Source organism: Panthera tigris, chromosome E1 (genome assembly GCF_018350195.1).
Source record: "Panthera tigris isolate Pti1 chromosome E1, P.tigris_Pti1_mat1.1, whole genome shotgun sequence".
NCBI classification, from domain to species: domain Eukaryota; kingdom Metazoa; phylum Chordata; class Mammalia; order Carnivora; family Felidae; genus Panthera; species Panthera tigris.
In genome coordinates, this window is record NC_056673.1 from 57,464,290 (window position 1) to 57,486,965 (window position 22,676).

The following is a 22,676-nucleotide window of genomic DNA, read 5'->3' on the forward strand; positions in this document are numbered from 1 at the left end:
GACCGATTAAGACCAGGACCGCAGGGCCAGCCAGCGGCCAAGTGCCCCAGCCAGGGGCGGCTGCCTCCCACCATTCAGGCTGTCAGCTGCCTGCTGAGCCCCCTCCTGGGACGACGCAGGCCCCACCCTTCCTCCTCCTCGGCCCGGCCGTTTGGAGGCTGAAAACTCAAAGGTTTAGAGCGATTAAGACATTTGTCCCGGGATCCAGTCCAGCGGCCGGCCCCTCGGTTCGCTGGGATTTGAACCCAGGTCTGCAGCGGCGCTACCTGCCGCTCTGAGACTTCGTTCTGTCCCCTGGGGCCCAGCTCTGCGATCGCCATCGCCGAGAGGTGGGACCGATCTTCCTGCGAACCTGGTGGGGGGGGGGGGGGTTGCGTATCGCGAGGCCAGCGCGCAGGCAGAAAAGGGGGCGCCGCGTCCCGAAGAGGCTCAGAGCGGACGCACCGGCGTGCGCGCCCCAGCTCCCCGCGCCCAACCCTGACCCCGGCCCGCTCCCCAAATCCCAGGCGCCCCTCCCCGCCCTGGCTCCCCGCGTCCCCCCAACCCTGCCCCCCTACTCCCCGGCCCGGCTCACCAAATCCCGGGCGCCCCCTGCCCGGCCGGGCTCCCCCACTCCCCATCGCCCCCCGCACTCTCCCGCTCCCCGGGACCCTGCACCCCGAGCCCCGCATGGCCCGGCTGGGCGCGCTGCTCAGCTTCGCGCTGCTGGCGGCCGCCGTGGCCAGCGACTACCGGTACGTCCTGGAGGTGGCGGACGCGGGCAACCGCACGGGGCGCGCCGCGCGGCGGTCCTGGCACTCGGGCTCTGGCGCGTCTGCAAAGGTACGACGGGGCGGCGGGCCCGGGGCGCAGAGGGCGCGGCCAGGGTGGCGCCCCCGTAGCCCCCACCTCCGTCCCCTCCCAGAACTGGCTGGGTGGTGACAGTCGGGCTACCAGTGCAGGCGCGGGAAATGAAAGTGTTGGGGGGTGGGGGTGTTGCCGGACCCCTTAAGGACCCAAGAGCCTGGGGAGCAGGAGCCGTGGCCAGTCCCCTGCCCGCCCTGGTGTGTGTGTCCGGGTGGGGGTGGGGTGTCTTGTGTTAGGAGCCGCGGCACGTACTTGACAGATGACCGGTCAGCCCCAGGCTCTCAGTGAGCTCTGCTGCTGGCTGATGCCTGACCTTGTCCTTGCTCAGCCTGCAAGTCGTTGCCGGAGAGGGAGAGAATGATGCTTCTCAGGATGCAAGCTGGGTGGGGGGCGGCGGCAGGAAGGAGGGGGCAGAGGCAGGGACAGGGGGCACCCAGGGGCCACTCTGCGGTTCCTCCTCACCAAGGGGTGTGGGGCCCCTGGGAAGGCACCCTGGGAATGTGACCACCAGCCGTGTCTTGATTGCTGTCCCCAGGGTTGAGCCTGGCACAGCCAGGGCTCTGGGCTGAGACCCCCCCCCCCCCATCTCTCTACACACACACCGCTGCCCCCACCTGATCGTCTGACATGCACACGGGCACAAAACAGGAGAGCCACATGCATTTCAGACCTGTATAGATGCTGCCAGGTCCAGAGAGAGGAGGGCATTCCCCACCCCCCGGGGGGCTTCCCCTGCACAGAACCAGCCCTGGGGGTCAGCAGGATCTGTGAGAGGGTGTGAACGTGTGTGCATATGTCAGTGTGAGTGCAAGCGTGTGTGCACGTAAATGTGTGTGGTGAGCATGTGTCCCTGTGTGTATGAATCAACGTGTGAGCATCTCTGTGTGTGTGACTGTGTGCGCGTGCGTGTGCCCGTGTGTTTCCAAACGTGGGCGCGTGTGCACGTGTGTGCAGGAGTCAGACACCACATGACCTGCACGTTTTCCTGTCCAGGCAAAGCCACATGTGAGCACGCACACGGCCCCGGGCTTAAGGTTGAGGGCGGTGTGAAACTGTAGACAGGCATCCGTGTAGGTATCGTGTGTATGTTGTAGAAACAAAACACAAGGTCTTAAACCCTCCAAACCCATTTGGAGCCACAGCTCTGGGGTCCAGGAGAGAATCTGACGGGGCTCCGGGGCCACTGGTCGGCCCACTGGGTTCTGGCAGGAACCTCGCCGCGTGCCCACAGGCCCACCCATCTCAGAGGAACACAGGGTGGGTGGTGGCCCGGCAGGTGTCCAGCCCACGAGGTTTCGCGTCCTTTCTGCTTTGCAGGGCAAAACAGCTGCGTCCCCCTGAGCGACCCCTTTGCCGGCGAGAGCCTGGATGCCTCCACCTCGGTGCAGCGCCCCGTCTGTGAGTCCTGGGCCTGAGTCATGCCCGTCCCTTCCCCAGTCTCCAGGTGAGACTGTCCTGTGAAGGCGGACCTCCAGGCCGACAGGACTCTGAAGCGCTCACCCAGATCTGCCTTGGGGGGGTCGGTCCGCGTCCCCGCCCGCACCCTGAGCCCCCGCTCCTGGCAGCCCTCCACCGAGCTGTCATGGTGGTCTTGCCCCTGAGCCTCGTCCTTGTCGTGTGCGGCTGGGTCTGCGGCCTCTTCGGTTCCCTGGCACAGAGCGTCCTTCTGCTGCTCTCTGCCAGCTGCTACTTCTTGCTGGGAGGTGAGTCCTGGGGGCCGTGGGTCCTGGGGGGGCGTGCCCCCCCTCCTGCCACCCTTTCCCTGCTCCCATCGGTTGTGCTGAGCCTCGGCCCACCCTGGGGATCCAGCAGCAGCAGGCAAAGGCACCTTGGGTGGCAGCAGCCTTGATAGGGGCGGGGGCAGGGGGTAGAGGCCTTTATAGTAGGGACAGGGGCAGGGGTTCTGGCTGTGGGCCTAGATCGAGGGACGGAGGAGCCCCGAGGTTGAGCTTCTAGGCATGGGAGGCATGAGACTCCCCGAGGCGACCCAGGACCTGCCCTACTAGACCCGCAGGAAGGGCAGGGGCTGACCCCTACCTGTTCTCCTTCCCAGACTGGCCTGGTAGGAGGAGGGAGAGTGGGCAGGGCCAGGCATTAAGACAGGTGAAAAGGGGCCTCACAGTCCTTGGCAGTGACCCCAGCCTAGCCCAGACGATGACTGGTGACAGTTCATCAGCTGACATTCATCTAGACTCTGCTGGGCATCGGGCCAGGCAGTCCCGCAGGGGTGCAGCCGAGGCCTCTCTGTGGTCCCAGCCTCCAGCTGAGACGGTCAAGGATTCACCAAGGTCGGCAGGAAGCTTCACTGCTTTTTGGTGCCGTCTGCCCCTGGCAGCCAGCCGGTGCCCCCAGAAGCCCAAGGCTGGAGGTCACTGACGGTGGGCTGGGGCTCCTCGGGGTCAGTCCTCAGTGGCCTGTGCTGTCGGGGGTGAGGTCTGAGCCGAGTCTGGCATCCGGGCCAGCTCTACTCTCAGGGCCACGGCACTTGAGACCCAGACCATGTGGGCCTGGGGCTCCCTCTCGGGCAGGCCCGCCTCCTCCCCAGGGGATGCTGTGCCCTGTGGGACGCCTTGGTCAAGACGGACTAGGCGGGCTTGCCTGGAGCCAAGAGACTGGGGGACCAGGAGCCTGGGCGTGCGTGTGCTTTAGAGAACGAAAGCGGGAGAAATCAGCTGTGGCCTGACCCCAGAGACCGGCTGTGTGGGCCCAGATCCAATCAAGAGGACCTTGGGAAGCCAGTGAGAGGAGTAAGAGAGTGGAACAGTATCCGGGAAACCTTGGTGTTAGGCTCTCAGAACCAGGGGCGCTGGCCAGTGGGTGGAGGGAGAACCTGCTTCAAAGAACAATGCCTCACGTGTTCCCCTCGCCCAGGGTCCAGTCTGGCTGCACCACTGCTCTCCTTGCAGGGTTGGGGCTGGGGGGGGCTCCTTGGAAACAGGTCAGCTGACATCATTGACAGGAGCCCGTCCACACCACACTAGCCGTAGGGGCTCAGGGACAGGAATGTCACCCCGAGGGGACCTGCCTGAGGCCAGTTTGCTCCACGCCTACCCCCACCATCAGCGCCATAAGAGGAGGAGGGACAGAGGGGTCGGGGGCGAACACCCAGCCGGGCGGGGTGCCCCCCTACCCCCGAGACAGGAGCATGAGTTCTGCCACTGCCCAGCTTGAGGCTCTGTTGCCGGCCAGGGGTGGAGGGAGGTCAGCGGCTCAGAGAATGGTCTGGCAGGAGCTGGAGCTGCTGTCCCCGTCCCCGGGGCCAGGGGACAGGGTGGGGGGGTTGTTCCAGGCGGGGAGTCAGGCTCCAGAGCTTACACCGCGTCCCCTCCTCTGCCGGGCTGGACGGAGGCAGCCAGTGGGCAGCCTGGGTGGCCTGGTCGGGAGCTCTGAGCGCCACAGGCTGAGACGGACACCTCTGTTTTGGGGACTCCCGCTGCGTGAGAGCTCCCGCGGGAGCCTGAGAGCGGCCGTTCGCCAGCCCTGCTGCGGGGTGGTGAACCCCAGTTCCAGGGCCCCCTCCAGGGGGCTTCACGTCCTTCCCCAAATTGAATCCAAACTTGTGCTGCGGCTCTGCCCAGCCCTAGTCTGGTGGCCGTGAGTCCTGCCTTTCTCCTTCCCATCTTCGGTCAAGCGAGGGATCACAGAGAGCTGGGACAGAGTCAGGCGATATGGGGACCCCAGGACTATGCCCCTTCTCTGAGCCCCAGTGAGATCCAGATCAGCTCCGGTCAGCCTCCTGCCCTTGGCTGGGCAGAGTCCAGAGGGAACCCTGTGCCAGGAAGTGCCTGTGGAGGGCATCAGGACCCCCCTCCCCCCAGCTTTCCCTACAGTTGGCACAAAGGGTAGGCTCAGCCTGCAGCTGTGGGACACGGGGTGCTTCTCTGGGCTGGTCCTTCCGACTCGGGGTGAACAGGAAAATGTCCCAGTGCCCAACTCTTAGCTTGCCCCAGAACCTCTGGGCACAGGGTCACTGCACCCAGCACCCTGTGCAAAGTCGGAGTGTCAGAGGGAGGAGGGTGTTCGCTTCAGGGGAGGACGGGGTGATGGGATCAGGCAGGCAGGGCCTGGATCGGAGACCTTGGGGGCGGGGAGAGGGCCTGCAGAGGCCGGACACCTAGGCTAGGGCCAGAAGGAGAGGAGGGGGTAACCCAATGAAGCGGGGGGATGTGCAAGGAAGAGGGGGCCTGGTCAGAGCTCTGGAGCCCCCGACTCCCAGTAGAGGTCACCAGCTGTGTGTGTGTGTGTGTGTGTGTGTGTGTGTGTGTGTGTGTGTGTGTGTTGGGGACTCCAGGGAATACAGGAGGGTGCTGGGATACAGAGATGGTTTATGTGAGTCGGGACCGTTGCTGGGGTGTAGGTGGTGCTGTTTGTAAGGGGTTTTGTGGGGTGAGTTCGGGGACTGGATAGGAGCCTCCGCTTCCCCCAAAGGCCAGTGGACAGCGGCTCTGAGGCCGTGTCTGCAGGACCGCCTTGGCCAGGACCTGGTTAGGCAGCTGCCCCAGCGGGCAGCCCCGCGGAGTGGTCCCCCTGCCCCCTCCCCCAGGTGCCCTGACCCTGGTGGGGGTCAGCATCTACACCAGCTACTCGCACCTGGCCTTCCCTGAGACTGCCCACCAGTACGGCCCCCGGACGTCCGCATCAGCTTCGGCTGGTCAGCAGCCCCGGTCTGGGGCTGTTGCACCTCGGAGGCACTCAGCGGCCTCCCCCTGCTCACAGCGGCCCGAGCCCTCAGCCTGAGCCGGCAGCCAGGTGTCCCCCACTCCGTGGTCATTTGAGTCTCAGAGGGGCGAGCGGCGGCGGGGAGAGGGGCTCAGTTTCCCTTCGCATGCCTAGGCCTGGCTGGAGCTCTGGCTGGGAGGGCACCCCTGGAGGTGGGGCAGGGGGCTGGGGGCAGAGCCAAGGATCCGGTCTCCTCTTGCTTGGCAAAGCCAGATGTTTGGGGGCCTCCCGTGCGCGGTTTGTGCCCTTTAAGGGCTAGCTGGTTTGGCCTCCTCTCAGGCATGAGTTGAAGGGCTCCCAGCAAGAGACAGCAAGTGGCCCGAGATCGTCAGTGGGGCCGGGGCGGGGGTGCTCAGCGGGCCCCCTGGCGTCTCGCGGGCAGGGCCTGCGCTGGCCCTCCTCCGCCAGTCCTGGTGAGCCATCTGTCCTCATTCCCAGGGCCCTGGCTCAGGCGCAGAAGCTACCCTTTGACCTGGGGAGGGGTGAGTTTGAGAGCGAAGCAACTACCCCTTGAACACCCACTGAGTCAGGCTCCATGCGGAGGGCCGCCTGCTCGTCTGCCTGTGAGGTTCTCAGGGTACCCTTCACATGAGTTGCCATTCACCCATTTTACAGAAGGGAAGTCTGAGGCCCCGACCATCCCGGAGCAAATGGCAGAGCCAGATGCCCTTACAGGCAGGTAGACCCCTAGGCTAAGTTCTGTCCGCTGGTCTTCAAGGGCAGGCGTTGGTGGGGAGGATACTGAAGAGGGGTGCCTGGGAGCCCCCTGGGATTTGCAGAGGGCTCTGAGTGGGCTGGATGCACCTGTGCCCCCTTGTTCTCGGGCCTGGTGGGGCTGCCGCTTCCGACGGGCTGGTACTCCGGGACCCCACTCCTCCCATCTGCAGCTCCCTGTGGGATGTCTGGGGGTCCCAAACAAGCAGGTGCTGAAGTCCCGTTGGGGGTGGGGGAGCCGTGGCAGGTGGTGAGGTGACCCAGAGCGGCAGAAACCAGGGCCCAGAACTTTCGGCGCCTCCGGCTTCCTGAACGGAGGTGGGTGGGGCTCAGCGCGCAGACCCTGGGTCACCGGGAGACAGGAGACACGCTCACTCTCCTGTAGGTAGAGAAGGCGGGAGACCCCGAGGAGAAGGGTCCCTGAAGCCCCAGACAGCCCCATTTGGGGTTCAGGACCTTCCAGAGTCTGGGATGTGTGTGGGGGTGGGGGCGGGGGATGGCGGCCTCTCTGGTCTCTGTCTTCCCCTCCCCCAGCCTCCCTTTATCGCTCCAAAGGTTACAGGAAGCTCCTTGGGGCCTTCGGGGCTGCACCGCTGGGGGCTCCCACTGAGGGCTTCCCTTCCTGTGTGTGCGTTAGCATTTACCGTTCCAGGTAGCAACGGTGTGCCCACTTGTCCTCAAATAAATCAGTTCATGCTACGTGCAGATGAGCCTTGTTTTTCTCTCTGAAAAATTTTTGCAGAATAAATAACACGCGTGTGGCTCATGAAGAGTGCGAGGGCAATAACCTTGTTACCAGCTGTGTGTTTGTGTGTCTGTGTCTGTCCATCCAGAGATGCCTTCTGCAAACCCAGCAAAGCTCCTTCCCTTCAGGTCAGCACAGGCGGGAGAGGACCCCTGCCTCACGCCAGATCCTGGATGGGGGCGGGGCGGGCGCGGGGGGGCTTTGCCGGCAGGTCTTCTCAGCTTGTGAGGCTCTAACTTGACCTCTCCTGCGGTTCCCTGGGGAGCGGGGGGTGCAAGGGTTTGCCTCCCTGTCTGTAGCTGGGCCTAAATTACCCCCAGAGTTGCTAAAAAATGAGATCCGATCCCAAATTCTTTACAGTAAAGACATATTCTTTTGTAAGCAGGAGATTTGATTTATTTTATTTTTTTTAATGTTTATTTATTTTTGAGAGAGAGAGAGGGGCAGAGCATGAGCAGGGGAGGGGCACAGAGAGAGACAGAATCGGAAGCAGGCTCCAGGCTCCAAGCCGTCAGCACAGAGCACGACGTGGGGCTCGAACTCACAAACCGTGAGGTCGTGACCTGAGCAGAAGTCTGATGCTCAACCGACTGAGGCACCCAGGCGCCCCAGAAGTTTTATTTTTAAAAAAGGAAAATGCATAGAGATGAATACAGGCTAAAGCCCAGCCCCCCGACATGGGAGTTACTGCTCTTTGCCATCCAGCGCCCGGCTGTCCCTTTCTGATTTTCCTATCACCTTTCCCCCCTGGGTCCCCGAGTACGAGCACAGGACACGCTCATTTGCTGCGTGACTCTGAGCAGATGGCTCGGGGCCGCTTCCTCTTCTGTGCGCGGGGAGCAGAGGCCCTGCCCTGGCTGCTTCCTGGGCTCTGGTGGGGGGCTGGAATGGGGTCCCTCCTATCGGCATCCGTGGCGCCCCGTCCCTGTCCCCGTTCCCGACACAGGAGGCGCTCCGGGCTTGCTGAATGAGTGCCAGAGGAAGGTTTCGCCCCGGGCGTGGGAAGTCCAGGGGTCCAAGGAGACAAGGGGGAAACGGGGTGTCCTTTTACTGCCTCTCCTGCCACCTGCTCCCTCGGGACACCGCCACTCCCCGCCTGGAGCCCGGCTGGGGCCCAGGGGCCGGTCACCCCGTCCTCAGGGCCCCCAGCTGCTTCAGCACGAACCCCCACTTCCTCAGCGCCAGCTCGGTGTCCCGTGCGGAGACGTCGCGGTGCCACACGGCGCGCACTGACCGCCCGGTCCAGGGGAACAGCAGCACGCGCACTGCGCGGCCGGTCTGCGCCACCTCGTCAGCGCTCACGGCCTGCAGACGCCAGCAGAGCTCCTGGGGCGGCAGCCCGTCCACTGTCACCATCACCATGTTCGTCTCCACGGCGGCGAGATCCACGGAGCAGATAGGGGACGCCAGCTCCTGGAGCCCTGGGCCCAGGTCCCGTGGTGAGTGGAGCCCGACCCCAGGACCCCACCACCGTCTCCACCGTCCGGCCCTGTCGCCCCGGGAAAGGCAGAGGGCAGCCCGACGGTAGTGGGGCAAAGAGAGACCCTGAATCCTGACACGGACTTGGCTGCACTACCTTTTTGTAGCTGCGTGACCTTGGACGGATCGGTTAACCTTTCTGGGCCTCAGTTTACTCCTCTTTCAAGTGGGGACACGAAGGGGCTGTTTCGAGGACTCAGTTAGGAAACGTAAGGCCCAAGTTAGAGGCTCCACTCTGCCGGATCCCGCAGGAAATGAGAATTCCTGACCCCCGTGGAGGGTTTAGTGGTACAGGCCCCGCATCACCGTGGTCTGGGAAACCACCCTCGCCCCCGGGGCCCGACCCGTCATGGCTCGGTGGCTTAACCCTCGTGTTCTAGAATCAGAAGGATGTGGCCCTGCTGGGGATTTGGGTCCCGCTGCAGGGGACCCCCAGGGCACGCTTCCGGGAGCAAAAGGAAGTGAGGGAGGGGCCATGAGGTCCGGGCACCTTGGGCAAATCTCCGAGCGTTCTGGTGGTCCCTCAGCAGCACCTCCTCCACGTCTGCCAGTCCAACCAGGGCAGCTGCGGCCAGCACCCCCGCCTGGCGCATCCCCCCGCCCAGGGCTTTCCGGAGGCGCCAGGCTCCTTCGATGAAGTCCTTGGGCCCCCCAACCAGGGCTCCCACCGGTGCGCCCAGGCCCTGGGAGGAAGAGAGGAGAGAGTCCTGCGTGCCTGCGCCCCCAGGTGTGCATCTCTGTCCTCTCACCCCGGGGGGAGGGGGATGTGAAGGGGACAGGGAAGGGCAGACACCGTGGCCCCATCTGGGGTTGGGGCTCGAGGGGCCCGGGGCCAGCAGCGGCCCTCATAGGAGCTCAGGCACCCGGCTCCGACTCCTCTTGTGGGCACCCCCATCACCCTGTGTCTGGGAGGCAGCCGGTGGCTTCCCCACCTTGGAGAAACAGAGAGACACAGAGTCACAGTGCTCCACGATGCTGGCGGGGGGCACGTGCAGAGCCACCGCAGCGTTCATCAGCCGGGCCCCGTCCAGGTGGACCCGGACCCCGCAGCTCTGGGCCAGGAGGCGCACCTGGGGGCCAAGTGCAGGCCACAGTCAGAGGGGCTGGGCTTGGGGCAGGAGCCGAGGGAGGATGGGTCTCCAGAAGGTCACGGGGTTTGGTTCCTGGAGGAGCCACGGCGGGGGTGGGGGGTGGGGGGTACAGAGTGAAGAGAGCTGGGTTGGTGACCAGCTTGGCCGCCTGGGACCTGAGCAGGCACATCTTCTGCCTGGATCTGGGTGCCGTCCTCTAGGAAAGGGGGTTGACGGTGAGCGTTTCATCTCACGCCTACGGTGGCTGTGGCCAGAGCGGCAGATGCCCCTCCTACCCAGGCCGCACCCCTGCTCCGTGAAGGAGATGCTCTCAGCCCTTCTCACAGCCCTTCTCAGCCCTTCTCACAGGCAAAGGGCAGGTCTGGAGACTCAGCACTCAGGTTCTCACACCGGGGAGTGGGACAGTCCCTGCACGAGCTGGTGCTACTCTGGGCTCCCTGGGAGGGAGGGGTGGGGGACGGGTCTCTGTTCTGGGGCCTAAAGTGGGGCAATAGTGCCCTTCACATCTGCAGCCTGGGACCACATGTCCTCCCACAATACTTCTGGCTGCGATGGGCACCCACGGCCCATGTCAGAGACCTAATCCCTGGGGAGGGGCCCCATGGGACAGGAAGCCAGGAGCTGGCTGGTGGGGTGGGGGGCACAGAAGTGGGGTAGGGCCTACCTGGCGTAGGTAGTCGATGGGGAGAACCCGGCCGCCCGAGCTGCTGTGGGTGTTTTCCAGGCAGATGAGCTCACAGACCGGGTGGTAGGGGCTCCCGAGGCCCCGTGTGACCATCCTCTCCAGCTCAAGCAGGTCCAGGGTCCCATGGGGCAGGTCTGGGAGGGGGTGGGAGTGCACCCCAGCAATCTGCAGGTATTGGGGTGGGGATTCAGGATCAGGTCCAGGGGCTCAGGGTCACCTCCTACCTCTGTCCTGTCTGCTTGTCCCCAGCTCTGGACCATGGAGCCTTGCCCCTGTGCTGCAGCCTGAGGGTTAGGGTGCTCCCCCCACCCCCCACCCCAGCAATCAAGGGCAGCGTGCTCTGGGTACCCACTAGGGGGCAGCAGGACACCAAGCACAGCCGGTGTCCCCGTGGCGGCCGGAGCCGCGGCTGCCCCCACGTGGTCAGTCTGGGGATGGCTCTCCTTCCCGCCTCCTTAGAGACGCCACCACCCGGCCATTTCTTCCCTCTGCAGGTCCCATGGCGGTGCCTGGAAAGCAGGTTCCCACCAGAAATGCTGAGCAGCTCGTGCTGGCCCCAGGTGAGGGGTGACGGGTCCTTACCTGAGCCACCCCGCCCTGCTCATAGACGTGGAGGTGGCTCTCCTGCCCGAGGAGGAGCTGGGAGCCCCTGCGCTGGCAGTGACACATCACTGAGATAGATGGGGGAGGGCAGTGTCGGCTCTGAGTGCCCGGGGGCCCACCGGCAGAGCGTCTCCTGCACTGGAAGCCCACCACGGTGCTGCCCCTTGGGGCCAAGCAGCTCCAGGCACGAGCCTCAGTCGGACCCAGCAGGAAACCGAGGGTGCATGCGCACTGGGGAGCCAGAGAGTTTAACAAAGGGACAACTTATAACAAAGGTGGCAGCATGTAGGGAAGTCAGAAGGGACAGTGCAAGACCCCCAGGCTTTAAGGGGCAAGAGAAGGCTGTGGTTACCAGAACCTGGAGACAGGGCCGTGTGGAGAGGGCTGGCCCAGGGAGAGCCTCTGGGGAGGGAGCTGGGGGAGGAGCGCAGACACGCTGGCCTCACTCTCCTCCCCTCCCTCCCCTCCTGCTAGGGGCCCTCCTGACTGAGCCCAGCAGAAATCCAGATGGCTCAGGACCCCACTGATGTCGTCCCGGCCCCGCCTCCAGCACCAAGGAGAGAAACACGGAGGGAGGGGCTGGAGGGCAGAGTCACCCGACGCCGCTCACCAGAGATAAGGTTGGCCATGGTGTTGGTGGGCACGAACAAGGTCCGATCCACCCCCAGCAGCGTGGCTGCCTTTTCCTGCAGCTCTGAGGAGGAGAGGGATGGGGTGCGAGGAGGATTCATCAACAATGGCAGTCTCCTTGCATCACTCATAACCGTGAGCCCATGTCGTGATGAGGTGAGTGGCCAAGCCAGACAAGAGCCCTGGTCTGCCAGCTGCACAGTCTGTGGTCTTGGTGACCGCATGTCTGGGTCCAGAGGCCCCTCACTGAACCCTCTACACCCAGCCTCCTCCTGGGCCATGGTCTCCCCCCCCCCCCCAATTGAAACTGTGGTTTGAACCCCCCTGTCCCATCCAGACCTCACACCTGTCTCACTTCCTTTCCCATCAGCCCCTTGCAGGTGGGGCCCTGCGGTTTCTCTGCTGACTTCCTCTCCCAGAACAGGACAGGAGCTCTCAGAAGGGGGGACTCGGGGAGGGGGTAAGCGGGGCTTCTGGCTCCTGCTTTGAAGCCTGCTGTGGCTCCCCTCTGCCTGTGGCATCAAGTCCAAAGGCTTCAGCATGACATTCAAGGGCAGTGGGATTTGCCTTCTGCCTCCACCTCCAGGGACAGGGGTGGCCCCGGCACCCCACGCTCCAGCCACATTCCCTTATCCATATCCTAAACACCTTTCTCACCTCCCAGTGAGCTGGCTCCCTTCCTTGCCTGGGGGCTCCACTCGCCCTTCAGGAGGCTACTCTGCAAAGTCCCCCTTCCCTGTGAGTTCCACGCCTCCGCTCACCCCCAGTTCTCAAGGCCCTCTCTGTGGACACATGTGAACCCCAGCACCTCCCCCACCCCATGGTGGTATGCCTACTAAGCAGTGGGCTCAGCATTTTTGAAGTTCGAGGCAACAGTAGGTGTCTGCAAAATTCATGATCACCAGACGCCATCTGGCCCCACAGACAGGCCCTGGGGGCTCAAGTGGCAACCTGTAGCTTGTCCCCGGCACCGGAGAGGGTTGTACGCACCCCAGCAATAGCAGTGGTCCGCAACTGTCAACCCAGGGTGGGAGTGCTGTCACTGTGTCACTTGAAAACGCTCCCTAGCTTATTGGAGCCCGCTCCTTGAGAGGTGCAGGCTGCGGAAAACCCCCTCATCTAGAGCGGCTTTCTGTTTGTCTTCACGTGGAAAGACAGTGGGTCCAGGACAAGAGCTACAGGTTTTAGAGAAAAGACCTGGGCTCACATACTGCCTAGCCGTTTACTGGGTATGAGACCTTGTGTGCCACGCTCGCTGGGATGCTGATCTCAGAGCCCTCCTGTGCAAGGTGAGACCACACCCATCTCTTCCAGCAGTGGCACGACACTTCAGTGTGCACGCGCATCACCTGGGCATCCTGTTAGCGTGCCGATTCTGGCTAGCAGGTGGAAGGGTGGGACCTGGGGCTCTGCATCCCTAACAGACTGAGCAGCTAGGCCCGCAGAGCTTCACGCCCAGCCTGCCCGCTGAGCCGCCACCCGCGCGCCCGGGGCCGCCTCTCCCGCCAGCACCACGGACAGCGCCCCGGGGTCTCGGCGACGACCCCAGGCCCCGGCCTGCACACCCGGCTCACCGCGGACGGTGGGGTCCTCGCCGTAGTCGTCGTCCCCCACGACCGCCTCGGCCATGGCGCGCCTCATGGCCGGCCCGGGCTTGGTCACCGTGTCGCTGCGCAGGTCCACCACGTGCACCGGGACCCCCGCCCCGCCCCCAGACCCCCGCGTCCGGAGGGCCCCCTGCCGCTGGACCGCGGCCCGAGCCAGTCCACGAAGCATGGCGGGGGCAGCTCCCGACCCCACCCCGACCCTCCCGAGCGAGCGCTACCCGGAGCGGCGAGGGTCGGCACGGCTTCCCCGACCTCGACCTCGGCCGTTGACCAGGGCCTGCGGGAGCGCCCGCGGCATGCTGGAAGTTGTAGTTCGGACTCCGTCCCGGCGGGCACTAGCGCAGGCTCGGGCAGGACGGTGCCGAGGCACGCTGGGAGTTGTAGTTCGGGCTTCGCGGGGTGGACACGGCGCGAGATGGGCCTGGGGGAGAGGGAGTCACAGACGGGGAAACTGAGCCGTGCACCAGCTAATGCCTACAGTCACATGTGGCGGAGGCGGCCCGGCCGGCTGTCCCCGGAGTCCCCAGGGTCCCGTTCTGAACCACTACTTTCCGTCGCCCCTAAAAACTAGCATCCCGCCGTCTGCTTTTTTCGATATGGATTTTTTTGAGGACCTCCTGCGTGTCAGGCATGGCCTAAATGCCAGGCAGAGGGATACGAGGATGGCACAAGCGGTCTGAGCGTCCCACTTCATGGGGTATAATGGGAGGCAGAATTAGAGGGGTGCGCAGGGAGCCCCCTCCTCCATACCCCCTGCCCTGGAGGGGTGGGCTACCTCCAACTGAGGTACAGTGCAGGGTAATAGTGAAGGGGACCGACCGACTCAGTCCTCACTTACCAGCTGTGCGGCTTTGGACAAGCCTTTCTGAGCCTCCCCGTGCCTCAGTCTCCTCCACTGCAGAATGGGCTGCTTTGGGGAGTCCCTGACCTACTGTGTTCAGTGCTGACCCTGGTGCCTGGCTGTGGGTAAGTGCTACGTGTGAATGCTTACTTCTTACTGCTGCGGCTATTATCATTGTTACTGGCCACAGCCCAGGGCCCTGGGGCTTGGTGGTGCTGCTGTGGGGCGCACGGTGACTCAGCCCAGACTGGACCTTCTGCAGCGTGACCCTTCCTCACACGGAAGGACCGGCCTCCCTCTGAGTGCCCAGCCCCACTCGGCTGCTCCCCTTCCTGGAGTGTGGCCACAGATGTGTGTCCCCCATGGGAGGAAGTCGGTCCCGAGGGGCCCAAGTTCACCGGAAGAGGCACCCACGGCTCTGGTCAGGGCACCCCCGATCAAAGAGGACACCGACGCCTTCATCAGAGGTCTGCCATGTGCCTGCTCCAAATTGGGTCTGGGGGTGAGGGAGAGTAAGGCCAGGCTGCCTTCGGAGCTCGGGTCCTCAGGGTGGGGACAGGATGCTGCCCAAGAGAGGAGCACTGGGAAGAGGGGGGATGTCAGCATCACGGGGCGGGGCAGGGGGGGTGCTGCAGCAGGCCTGGCTGAGGCAGCAGGGTGGGCTTCCCGGAGGAAGCAGTGACTGGGCTGACTTTTGAAGACGGAGCAGGTCGCTAACCAGACAAAGGGAGAACTCGAGGCAAAGGCTTGGGGTAGGTCTCAAAGGAAGGCCAGCCTGGCGGGAGAATCGAGCAGGGGTGGAGAGGCAGCTATATCCACGGTCGGGGCAACTTCCCCGGGGCTCTCCCCCTCTCCCCCAAGCCTAGCGCAGGCATCCTGAAGGGGCAGAAATCTCAAGTCCCCGTGGGATCAGTGGCCACAAGGACCCCCGTCTAAAGGAAAGGCTCATCGTGCCCTCCCCCACCCCAGTGCCCCTCTGGCCTTGACCCACAATCTGCACTCAGTTCCGGGCCCTTGGAAAACAAGCCCCTTATCTCGGAGTCTGGCTCCAGCCCTTCTGCTGGGAAGTGGGGTGGGGAGCAGAGGCCTCTGTGGGCAGGAAGGGAGGGGTTGGGGCCTCAATGGTGGCTCTCAGGAGAGCAGGGAGTAAGGGGCAAAGAGCTGGGTCCCCAGACAGGCGGCCTCTTCCTGGGGGAAGCTGGGGCCTAACAGGGCTCATCACCCAGTCCAAGCCTCCCCTCCGCCCCGCTCCCGGGGCCAGTCCCGCCAGTCCCGCCACACCTTGGTGGTGGAGGGGGCCGGAGGGGTGGGGGCCTGGAGCAAAGAGGCCCTGGTTTCTGGGACCCTGTCATGGGGGGAGGCCCTCTGACCAAGGCTGGGTCTTAGGGGGCCTGTCTACGCTCATGTGTGTCTGTGTGTATCTGTGTGCACACACGTATACAGGTATCGGCGTGTCCGTGCGCACGCGTGTGAGCATGTGTTTGCGGGTGCACACGTGCGTGTACACGCACGTGTGAATATGTCGGTGTAGGTGTGTGTACGTGCGTGTACAAATGTGCGGGGTGCCTGTGCACGTGTGTGTATACACGCGTGTCTGTGCGCGTGTGCCTGCGTGTGTCCCTGGCTGCGGCTGATATCGGGGTCATCCTGTTGGTAAGCTGGGAACGCTTCACAGCCCCCAGGCTGGAAGGAGAAAGCAGAAGGCCCGTGAGCACCCCCTCCCCTCCACCCCAGGTCACTGAGCAGACCCCTGAAGTCTTTCCCCTCAGAGGAGAGCCCAGCCCTCTAACCAGCTGCCATCCCTGGAGGTCAAAGGCCTAAGGTCGTGGGATAGTCTCCTGCACACACAGACCTGCCTCACCCCACACATCAGCTGCCTCCTCCCCCAAGGCCACAGCCCTAGGCTAGGCCACCTCCGGGTCCGCCCCGCCCCGCAGCCCTGGCTCTGGGTCCAGCCCCTCCCTCTCACCGCAGGGCAGCCAGATGGCAACACCTCTGTTCCCCGAATGCGCTGTGCACCGGCCTCGCTCTCACCCCCAGGTTTTGCACCTGTGTCCTTTCTACCCGGAAACCATCGGCACGTGTCCTTGGTTATCGCCTTCTGAGTCTTCGGGCCTCAGCTGAGAGGTCCCTTCTTCCAGGAAGCCCCTCTGGCCCCAGCGCCAGCAGGGCAGGGAGAAGGGAGATGGCCTGCCTTCCGGGGTGTCAGTATCGTCTCTTCCCATCGCCCGCAAGTTATGGGAAAGGGCCGAGATGCCCTCGGCCTGTGGAGTGTCCTGTGTGCCCAGGCTGGCCCTGGCCCACAGTAATCCCAGCTGAATGAGAGACAAAAGGGGACATACAGATTGACTGCCCCCAACACCCCTTCCCTGGGGAAGCGTGGAGTCCAGGAGCCGTGTCAGGAGCTCTGACCATGGAGGGCCCTGGGTCCCCGTGCGAGAGGAGGCCAGGAATGGCTGAGGAACAGACATTAGTCCCGCCTTGGTCTGTCCGCGGAGGACTCTCCAGGGAGGCCCCCAAGGTAGCCCCTTCCCTGGCCTTCTGGAGACGTCTGCCTGCCACTCCCCTGTGCATTGGGAGGACACTGGGCAGGCTCGCGGGGGGGAGGGGCAAGACATGAGTTCAGAGTGGCTGCTTTCGTGGCACCCCGGGCTCGCTGGCACCCCTCCAGGTGCAGGCTCTGGGGTGTGGGCGCAGCGCACACACACACACACACACACACACGCACTAGCCGAGTTCAGCGTGCGTATTCCTGTAACGCTGGGCCGCTGGCAGGAAGTGAGTGGCGGGAGGCCGCTGCTGGGAACCAGGGGCTGGCCCCACGGAGATAAAGGGAGGCAGCAGATTGGAACTGGAGATAGCGGCCTTGGGTCCCGGTAAACAGGTTGGGGGAAACGTCCTTCCCATCCCAGCCTCTTGGCCCCGAGCCCGCAGGATCCATAGGGCGCTGGCCTGCGTCCAGGCCCAGCAGCCTGGGAGTCAAGGGAGAGCTGTTTGCACCATAATCTTCCCAGACTGGGTGGGGGTGGGGGCAAAGGAGAGAGGGCTGGGCACCCCCCCCACCCCCCGTCAAGGCCACACGTGCTGGCGTAGAGAGGGAAGGGGACAGGAGGACCCCTCCGAGCCGCTGCACCTCCCCCACTGCAGAGGGAGATGTCAGAGCACAGCAGAGGGGTCACCTTCAGAGCCCCCTCAGCACATGCTTGGGAGGCCACGAGAGAATGGAGGCAGTGAGGGGGGCAGGGGCTGCAGCAACAACCCACAGTGGGCTTGATATGCTGGCAGCCAGGAGGCCCCTCGCTGTCCAGGCAGAGGGGAAGCTCACACCTTCACTGGAACTCAATCAGGGGCCGGCTGGGTGGGGTCTGCACGGCCGATGCCCAGGACCTGGCACAGTGGGGGCTCACGTACGCGTGTACTTCTGAAAGAGTTACGATGGGGCACCTGGGTGACTCAGTCACTCAAGCGCCTGACTTCGGTTCAGGTCATGATCTCACGGTTCGTGAGTTCGAGCCCCGCGTCGGGCTCCGTGCTGACCGCTCAGAGCCCGGAGCCTGCTTCGGATTCTGTGTCTCCCTCTCTCTCTCTCTCTCTCTGCCCCTCCCCTGCTAGCTCTCTCTCTCTCTCTCTCTCTCTCAAAAATAAAATAAACATTAAAAATATGAATTAAAAAAAAAAAAAGAAATAGAACATGACCAGGATTCCAGAAGGTTCCTTGTCACTCACAAACCCTCCCTCTGCCAGCAGTTCCGGCTGCTGTCTGACTTATCATCACCTGCCACTCTTCATGGTTTTGCCACCATGGATGGGTCCCTTAGTAACAGCGGACTGCTGCTAGTTTCTGAACTCGCCGTAATAAGTCGAGTCACAGTGCACGCTGGTAGCCTGGCTGCTTTTGGTCAACATTATGCTCCCAACGTTCATCCGTGTTGGAGCTGCGGTTCATTCTTTGCCATGGCTGTAGTTTTTCCACCGTGTGCCTGGACCACAGTTTGTCTCTCCGTTCTGCCTGTTTCGAGACCGCGTTACGGTCAGGTTTGGGTGCCGCACAGCGCTGCTGCGCGCGCGCGTGCGCATTCGCATTCATGTTTCCCGGGGCGAGCCCCCCCACCCCCCGCCCCCCCAGCCCGCCAGACCTGCTGGGGCAGCCGATGCTTCTCTGCGGCTCCAGGGGGCGATGCCGGACCCCCTCCCAGAGTGGCTGAAATGCAGGATCACACTTCCTGACTTGTGCCATTCCGGCCCGGCGGGCGGTGGCGTGTTTTGATTCTTACCTACTCTTTCGCCTGCGCGATGGAGTTGAACGCCTCTTCTCCACGCGTTAGCCGGTTTGGATTCCTCCTCGGTGCAGAGCCTAAGTCTTTTCTCACCGGTTTGGGTTTGGCACTCACTCACATATGCCGTGTACCAACTCTTCTTGGTTGCACGTCGTGCCAAAAAATATTGCCCTTTTCTGCGGCCTGTCTCTGCACTTCTATGGAATACTTGATGGATTCCAAGTTCCTCCTTTTATGTCGTTGAATTCATGGCGCACCCCGCCCCCCCCCCCTTTATAATTAGCGTCTTGCTTAAGAGCTCCCTTTCCTCAAGGTCATGATGATAGCCTCCTAATTTTCTTCTAAAATTTGGGAGTTCTGCCTTTCCCGTTGGGCCTACACGTGTTGACTCTTTCCCTGCAACCACTCCCTATGCCCACTGAGGTGGAAAGTGCAAATCCAAGGAAGGACCTCAGACACAGAGGTCATGTTCCCTCCACCAGATCCTCCCTTTGCTGTGCTCCCGGATGGCCGCCACGCCCTGGGCCAGGCCGGCGGGGCTGCTTGCCTCTGTCAGGGTGGCAATCAGGAGGGAGAAGTGGCGGTGGAACTGGGGAAGGTCCTGGTCAGAAGTGCCAGGGAGGCCTCGAGTCAAGTGCCACCATAGTTTGGTCCCGCGAACCTCAGAGTACCTGGTGCCTAATAGGCACTGCCCCATCCCGCCTCGGCCCAGCACAGCCCTCCAGCCCTGAGGCCTGGAGTGGGCAGACAGGAAGCCTTTAATGCCTTTCAGGGCCCCTCCCCAGCCTGTGCAAGGCTGGGGGCTCAGCCTTCCAAGATGGGAGGTGTTGGGTCAGGATCCGACCCCTCCCACGGAGGCACCCTCACCTTGGGCCGCAGCGGGCAGGCCCTTGAGGGGCTCCAGGTCCTAAGAGCGTCTCAGGGGGCCCGGAGGGGACAGAGTGAAGACCTGGAAGCTGGGTGGGTGGGGCGGCTGGAATCCTGGGAAATCCTCTGGGACGGTAGCCCCAGGGCTCCCTCTGCTCTGCTGGGAAGCAGCCAGCCTTCCAGGAATCAGCTGGGGGGGGGGGGGGCAGGGAGGCCTGTGGGGGAGCCAAGCAAGCCCAGGGCTGGGTCCCCACTTCAAGGACCTCCCTGGGGGGTGGTGGGGGCTGGGGGACGCACGGCAGTGGAGTAGGAGGCGTGGGGACGGCGCCCAAGGGACCTTCTGCAGAGCTCTGAGGATCCCTTGCGTTTCAGGCCCTGCCCGGGGACACTGGACACCGAACACTCCATCCCTGCCTTCCAGGGCCCCCAGCTCTGGCTGCAAGCAAAGCACACCTTGCACCTCCTGCCCTCCCCCCTCCCCCCTTCCTGGGGCCCCTGCGCTGCACTCAGGCTGGGCTCCCGTCAGCTAGAGGCAAGTGTTCGGGGTCTGGCCTTATTTATTGCTGCAGCTTCCTCCTCCTTCCAGTAATCTGTCCTCCGACTCCAGGCTGCTTCTGATCAGGCAGCAGACCTCTGATCCCTGAATCTCCGTTGCTTACCGGCATCGGCCTCTGGCTTCCTGTTACCCGGCCTGGGCTGAGGCTCGAGGTCAGCTTCGTGCAGGCTGGGCCCTCGTCTGCTCCCGGGGGCCTCTGCCCTGGCGGCCCGGGGCCCAGCAGGCAGGGAGGACAGAGGGCTCAGACTCCAGGCCTGGGCACAGCGGCCCGTGTGGAGGTGGGTCCAGTTCCACAGATGCTGACCCCCTGCCAGGTGCGGAGGACTCAAGAACGAGGGTCCCCCAGGCTCCGGGTCCTGCCTGGTGGGAAGCCACGGCTCCCACCATTGCCCCCCAGTTTGTTAGGGTGCCCTTCCCCGAGACCCTCCCCTGCCTCCCATCCCCTGCTTCTGCAGCCGGTGGGGGATAGACGCTGTGTGGGAAGGAAGAGCAAAGAAGGTTCTGGAGGGTGGCCATGGACAGAAGGGGTCCGGGCTTTGGGGTCCACTGCCCTAGAGACTCCCTTTGGCCCTTATCCCTAGGAGGCGAGGTTGGGGAAGGGCTTCTGTTGTAGAATTCCAGGCTTGCCCACGTCGTCCGCCCTGCCCAGGTGAGCCCCAAATAGCCCAGAGGAGCCGCAGGTCATAAGGGACACGGACGAGAACGGCTGCCCAGCATCTGCCAGGGTCTGGATCCAGGGACAGACGTCCGGCGCCCTGGGGGCAGGTCCCGCCTCGTTTATGGGCAACATTCCTGTGTGTTTGACACCTGCCGTGTGCTCCACACAGCATCTTGGATTTGCAGCCAGTTATCAGTCACTGAAGAGTGCCCTCTTGTTCCCCAACTGCAGGAAGTTTCTCTGCTTAGGATCCCCAGTCTCTCTGTTATCGCGTTCCTGGTGGGCCTGTTTCTGTCCTCTGTGTCATATACGAGTCGAATTTCCTTCCCCGCTGGCAGCGCTGAGCACCCCAAGCTTGGCTCCCCAGCTGCTGACAGAATGGCTGGGATCAGGAAGAGTGTGGTCTTCGTAGTGGCAGAGTGGTTTTTGGGGGGAGGTGGTCTTTGGGAAGAAGAAAGGTTGGAACTTGATGGATCAAAGTAAGGGAGGCACCAGGGAGACCCCATCACAGCTGGGGATCCAAAGAGCCCCCCCCCCCACCTTGGTCTCCAAAGTGAGCTGCACAGGATGATCCCCTGGGGTGGGGAGGAGAATTTTATGCTTAAGTGTTTAAATTTGATCCCTTTAAGATATCTACCTTCGGTGGATATTTTATAATGCAAATAATACAGTCATACAGGCATGGACACTGGTAATCTATAAATAACTATACATATACAGCTATGAGCTCCAACATTTTGTATTAGAGGGGGCACGATCCAAACAGAACGAAGGCTTGAAAGTCACTGTCTCTTAGATCTTGGAATTTCTCATCCTGCACACCTGCCTAGTGAGTTCAAAGTCCAAGATGGGAGAATGAAAAAAGAGCCCGTACTCAGGGGCCTGGAGTGCCGGTGGCTTCAGTGAATAGTCCTGAGCTGCTTGACGGGAGTCACAGTGGGATCTGACGACCAGGAGATGTCGGGGCGCCTGGCTGGCTCAGTGGGTAGAACACGCGACTCTTGATCTCAGGGGTGTGAGTTCAAGCCCCACGTTGGGCATAGAGATTCCTTAAAAAAAAAAAAAATGCTAAGACCAAGAGTGTCATGGGCACAGATGGGGCTCAGGCCTCTCTCTGGTTCCCATTGGGTGCAAAGACAAGACTGAGCTCACCCTAGCCCCTGGGTGTGAGAGAGGGGCAGAGGTAGCTGGGTCTTTGATCAGGAACCCCAGAATCCCTTCCTGGGAATAGACGACAACACACAGACTGGCACCTGCATAGGCACAACCCCTGCCCACTTGTCTCTCCAGCCCCGGATCTCTGGGAGGAGCTTCCTTCCACAAACAAATATTTGCCATGCTCCTGCAGGGCCCGGGTCAAGGGCAGGACATAGCTTGCGCCCTCACGTGTCGCTGGTCAGGCGGGTGGTTGACCGTACGAGATGCCGGAGATCCTGAGTGTGAGGTGCGTTCCCAGAGTCCTGGGTGAGTAGAGGTCAGCGCTGTCTGCTGGGATTTGTTGCCGCTAAAGAAGGAAGAGCAGGGGAGAGCTCCCAGGTCCTCAATCCATCCACCAGTCAGTAGCTGTGGGCACCTATTAGATTTGCCAACGTGTGCTGGGTGCTGGGTGCTGGGGTAGGGGGCTTTGCCTCCTGAGAACAGAGGACCAAGGATGGATGGTCGGGAGCTCTGCACAGCTGGGACCATGACCTCCGTTTTACAGGTGAGGAAACTAAGGTCCAGGAGGTAGGGTAACTTGCTGGTGAGTAGCCGGGTCGGGGTTGGAACCCATGGCTGTATCACAGGTGCGTGTAGAGCCAGCAGGGGGCAGCGCTGGGAGAACCGGTGGGGGAGGGGGGCATGGTCAACCCTTCCTTCTTCCCTTCTGTACCTGGAGGAATCCCACTTGGCTCCCAGACTCCGGTCGGCTGGTCTCCCCCTCCAGGATGTCTTCTATGACAGCCCCTCGGCCCTCTCCCACAATACACGCCCTTTTCTCTCTGTTTCCTCTGCACCTGGCTTGCCTTAGAGCAGAACCTTGTCATCGGTCACTTGCTGTGGAGGGCGAGACCTGTGTCTTTTATTCTCGGGACCCCCAGCACGGGGCTTGGAACACGGGGGACGCAGAGGAAATAAATACCTGAAATGATGTGGATGAGAAAACAGAGTGGGGGGGGGAGAGGGGCTTCCTTTGGAAGAGGGGAGATGAACCCAGAGTGATCAACACGATTTACAGGAGTCAGGGGGAGAGGGGCAGGCCACCAGGGGACAGGCCCCGGCAAAGGCCTGCAGCAAGGTGTGTGCAATTGTCCTGCCTGAGCGGGCAGATGGCCTGGTGGGACAGGGGACCTTGAGAGCCAGCCGGAAGGACCAGAGCAG

At 62.9% G+C, this 22,676-nt stretch overlaps 2 protein-coding genes and 1 long non-coding RNA gene across 8 annotated transcripts; 1 reads left to right on the forward strand and 2 right to left on the reverse strand.

Annotated features, from left to right (window-relative positions):
• The first annotated feature begins 669 nt into the window (after nucleotides 1–669).
• Nucleotides 670–5,855, forward strand: TMEM235 (transmembrane protein 235). The gene is given in 8 exon segments (XM_042965471.1): nucleotides 670–796; nucleotides 799–822; nucleotides 2,164–2,244; nucleotides 2,412–2,549; nucleotides 5,390–5,473; nucleotides 5,476–5,585; nucleotides 5,588–5,717; nucleotides 5,845–5,855. Coding segments are annotated over 8 exon segments (705 nt in total).
• A 1,745-nt stretch (nucleotides 5,856–7,600) lies between these two features.
• Nucleotides 7,601–13,288, reverse strand: LOC102951123 (probable low-specificity L-threonine aldolase 2). 6 transcript variants are annotated; one of them, XM_042967475.1, is made up of 7 exons: nucleotides 13,087–13,288; nucleotides 11,493–11,576; nucleotides 10,862–10,950; nucleotides 10,259–10,444; nucleotides 9,436–9,573; nucleotides 8,994–9,186; nucleotides 7,601–8,445 (listed from the first exon to the last, which is right to left on the reverse strand). In XM_042967475.1, exons 1-7 carry the CDS (start codon nucleotides 13,286–13,288, stop codon nucleotides 8,150–8,152), a joined length of 1,188 nt encoding a protein of 395 aa, XP_042823409.1. In that variant the 3' UTR covers nucleotides 7,601–8,149. The 6 variants fall into 6 exon arrangements, 5 of the variants coding, with proteins under 5 accessions (XP_042823409.1, XP_042823406.1, XP_042823410.1 ...); XM_042967472.1 differs by lacking the exon at nucleotides 13,087–13,288 and having other exon boundaries at nucleotides 7,601–7,987; nucleotides 8,190–8,445; nucleotides 11,493–11,840; XR_006211424.1 differs by lacking the exon at nucleotides 13,087–13,288 and adding an exon at nucleotides 8,601–8,698 and having other exon boundaries at nucleotides 8,357–8,445; nucleotides 11,493–11,843.
• A 3,856-nt stretch (nucleotides 13,289–17,144) lies between these two features.
• LOC122233630 lies at nucleotides 17,145–18,420 on the reverse strand. The gene is made up of 3 exons (XR_006211281.1): nucleotides 18,097–18,420; nucleotides 17,736–17,969; nucleotides 17,145–17,381 (listed from the first exon to the last, which is right to left on the reverse strand). It is a non-coding gene; the product is annotated as an uncharacterized LOC122233630 (long non-coding RNA).
• Nucleotides 18,421–22,676: the final 4,256 nt, after the last annotated feature.

Excerpts from the sequence above, each read along its gene's own strand:
- LOC102951123 (XM_042967472.1), bottom strand. The coding sequence starts at position 11,793 with ATGGCCCAGGAGGAGGCTGGGTGTAGAGGGTTCAGTGAGGGGCCTCTG. Across the intron at positions 10,951-11,492 it reads CATGGCCAACCTTATCTCTG|TGATGTGTCACTGCCAGCGC; the intron begins GTGAGCGGCGTC and ends CATCTATCTCAG. Across the intron at positions 7,988-8,189 it reads CTGGCGCTGAGGAAGTGGGG|CAAGCCCGGAGCGCCTCCTG; the intron begins GTTCGTGCTGAA and ends GCACTCATTCAG.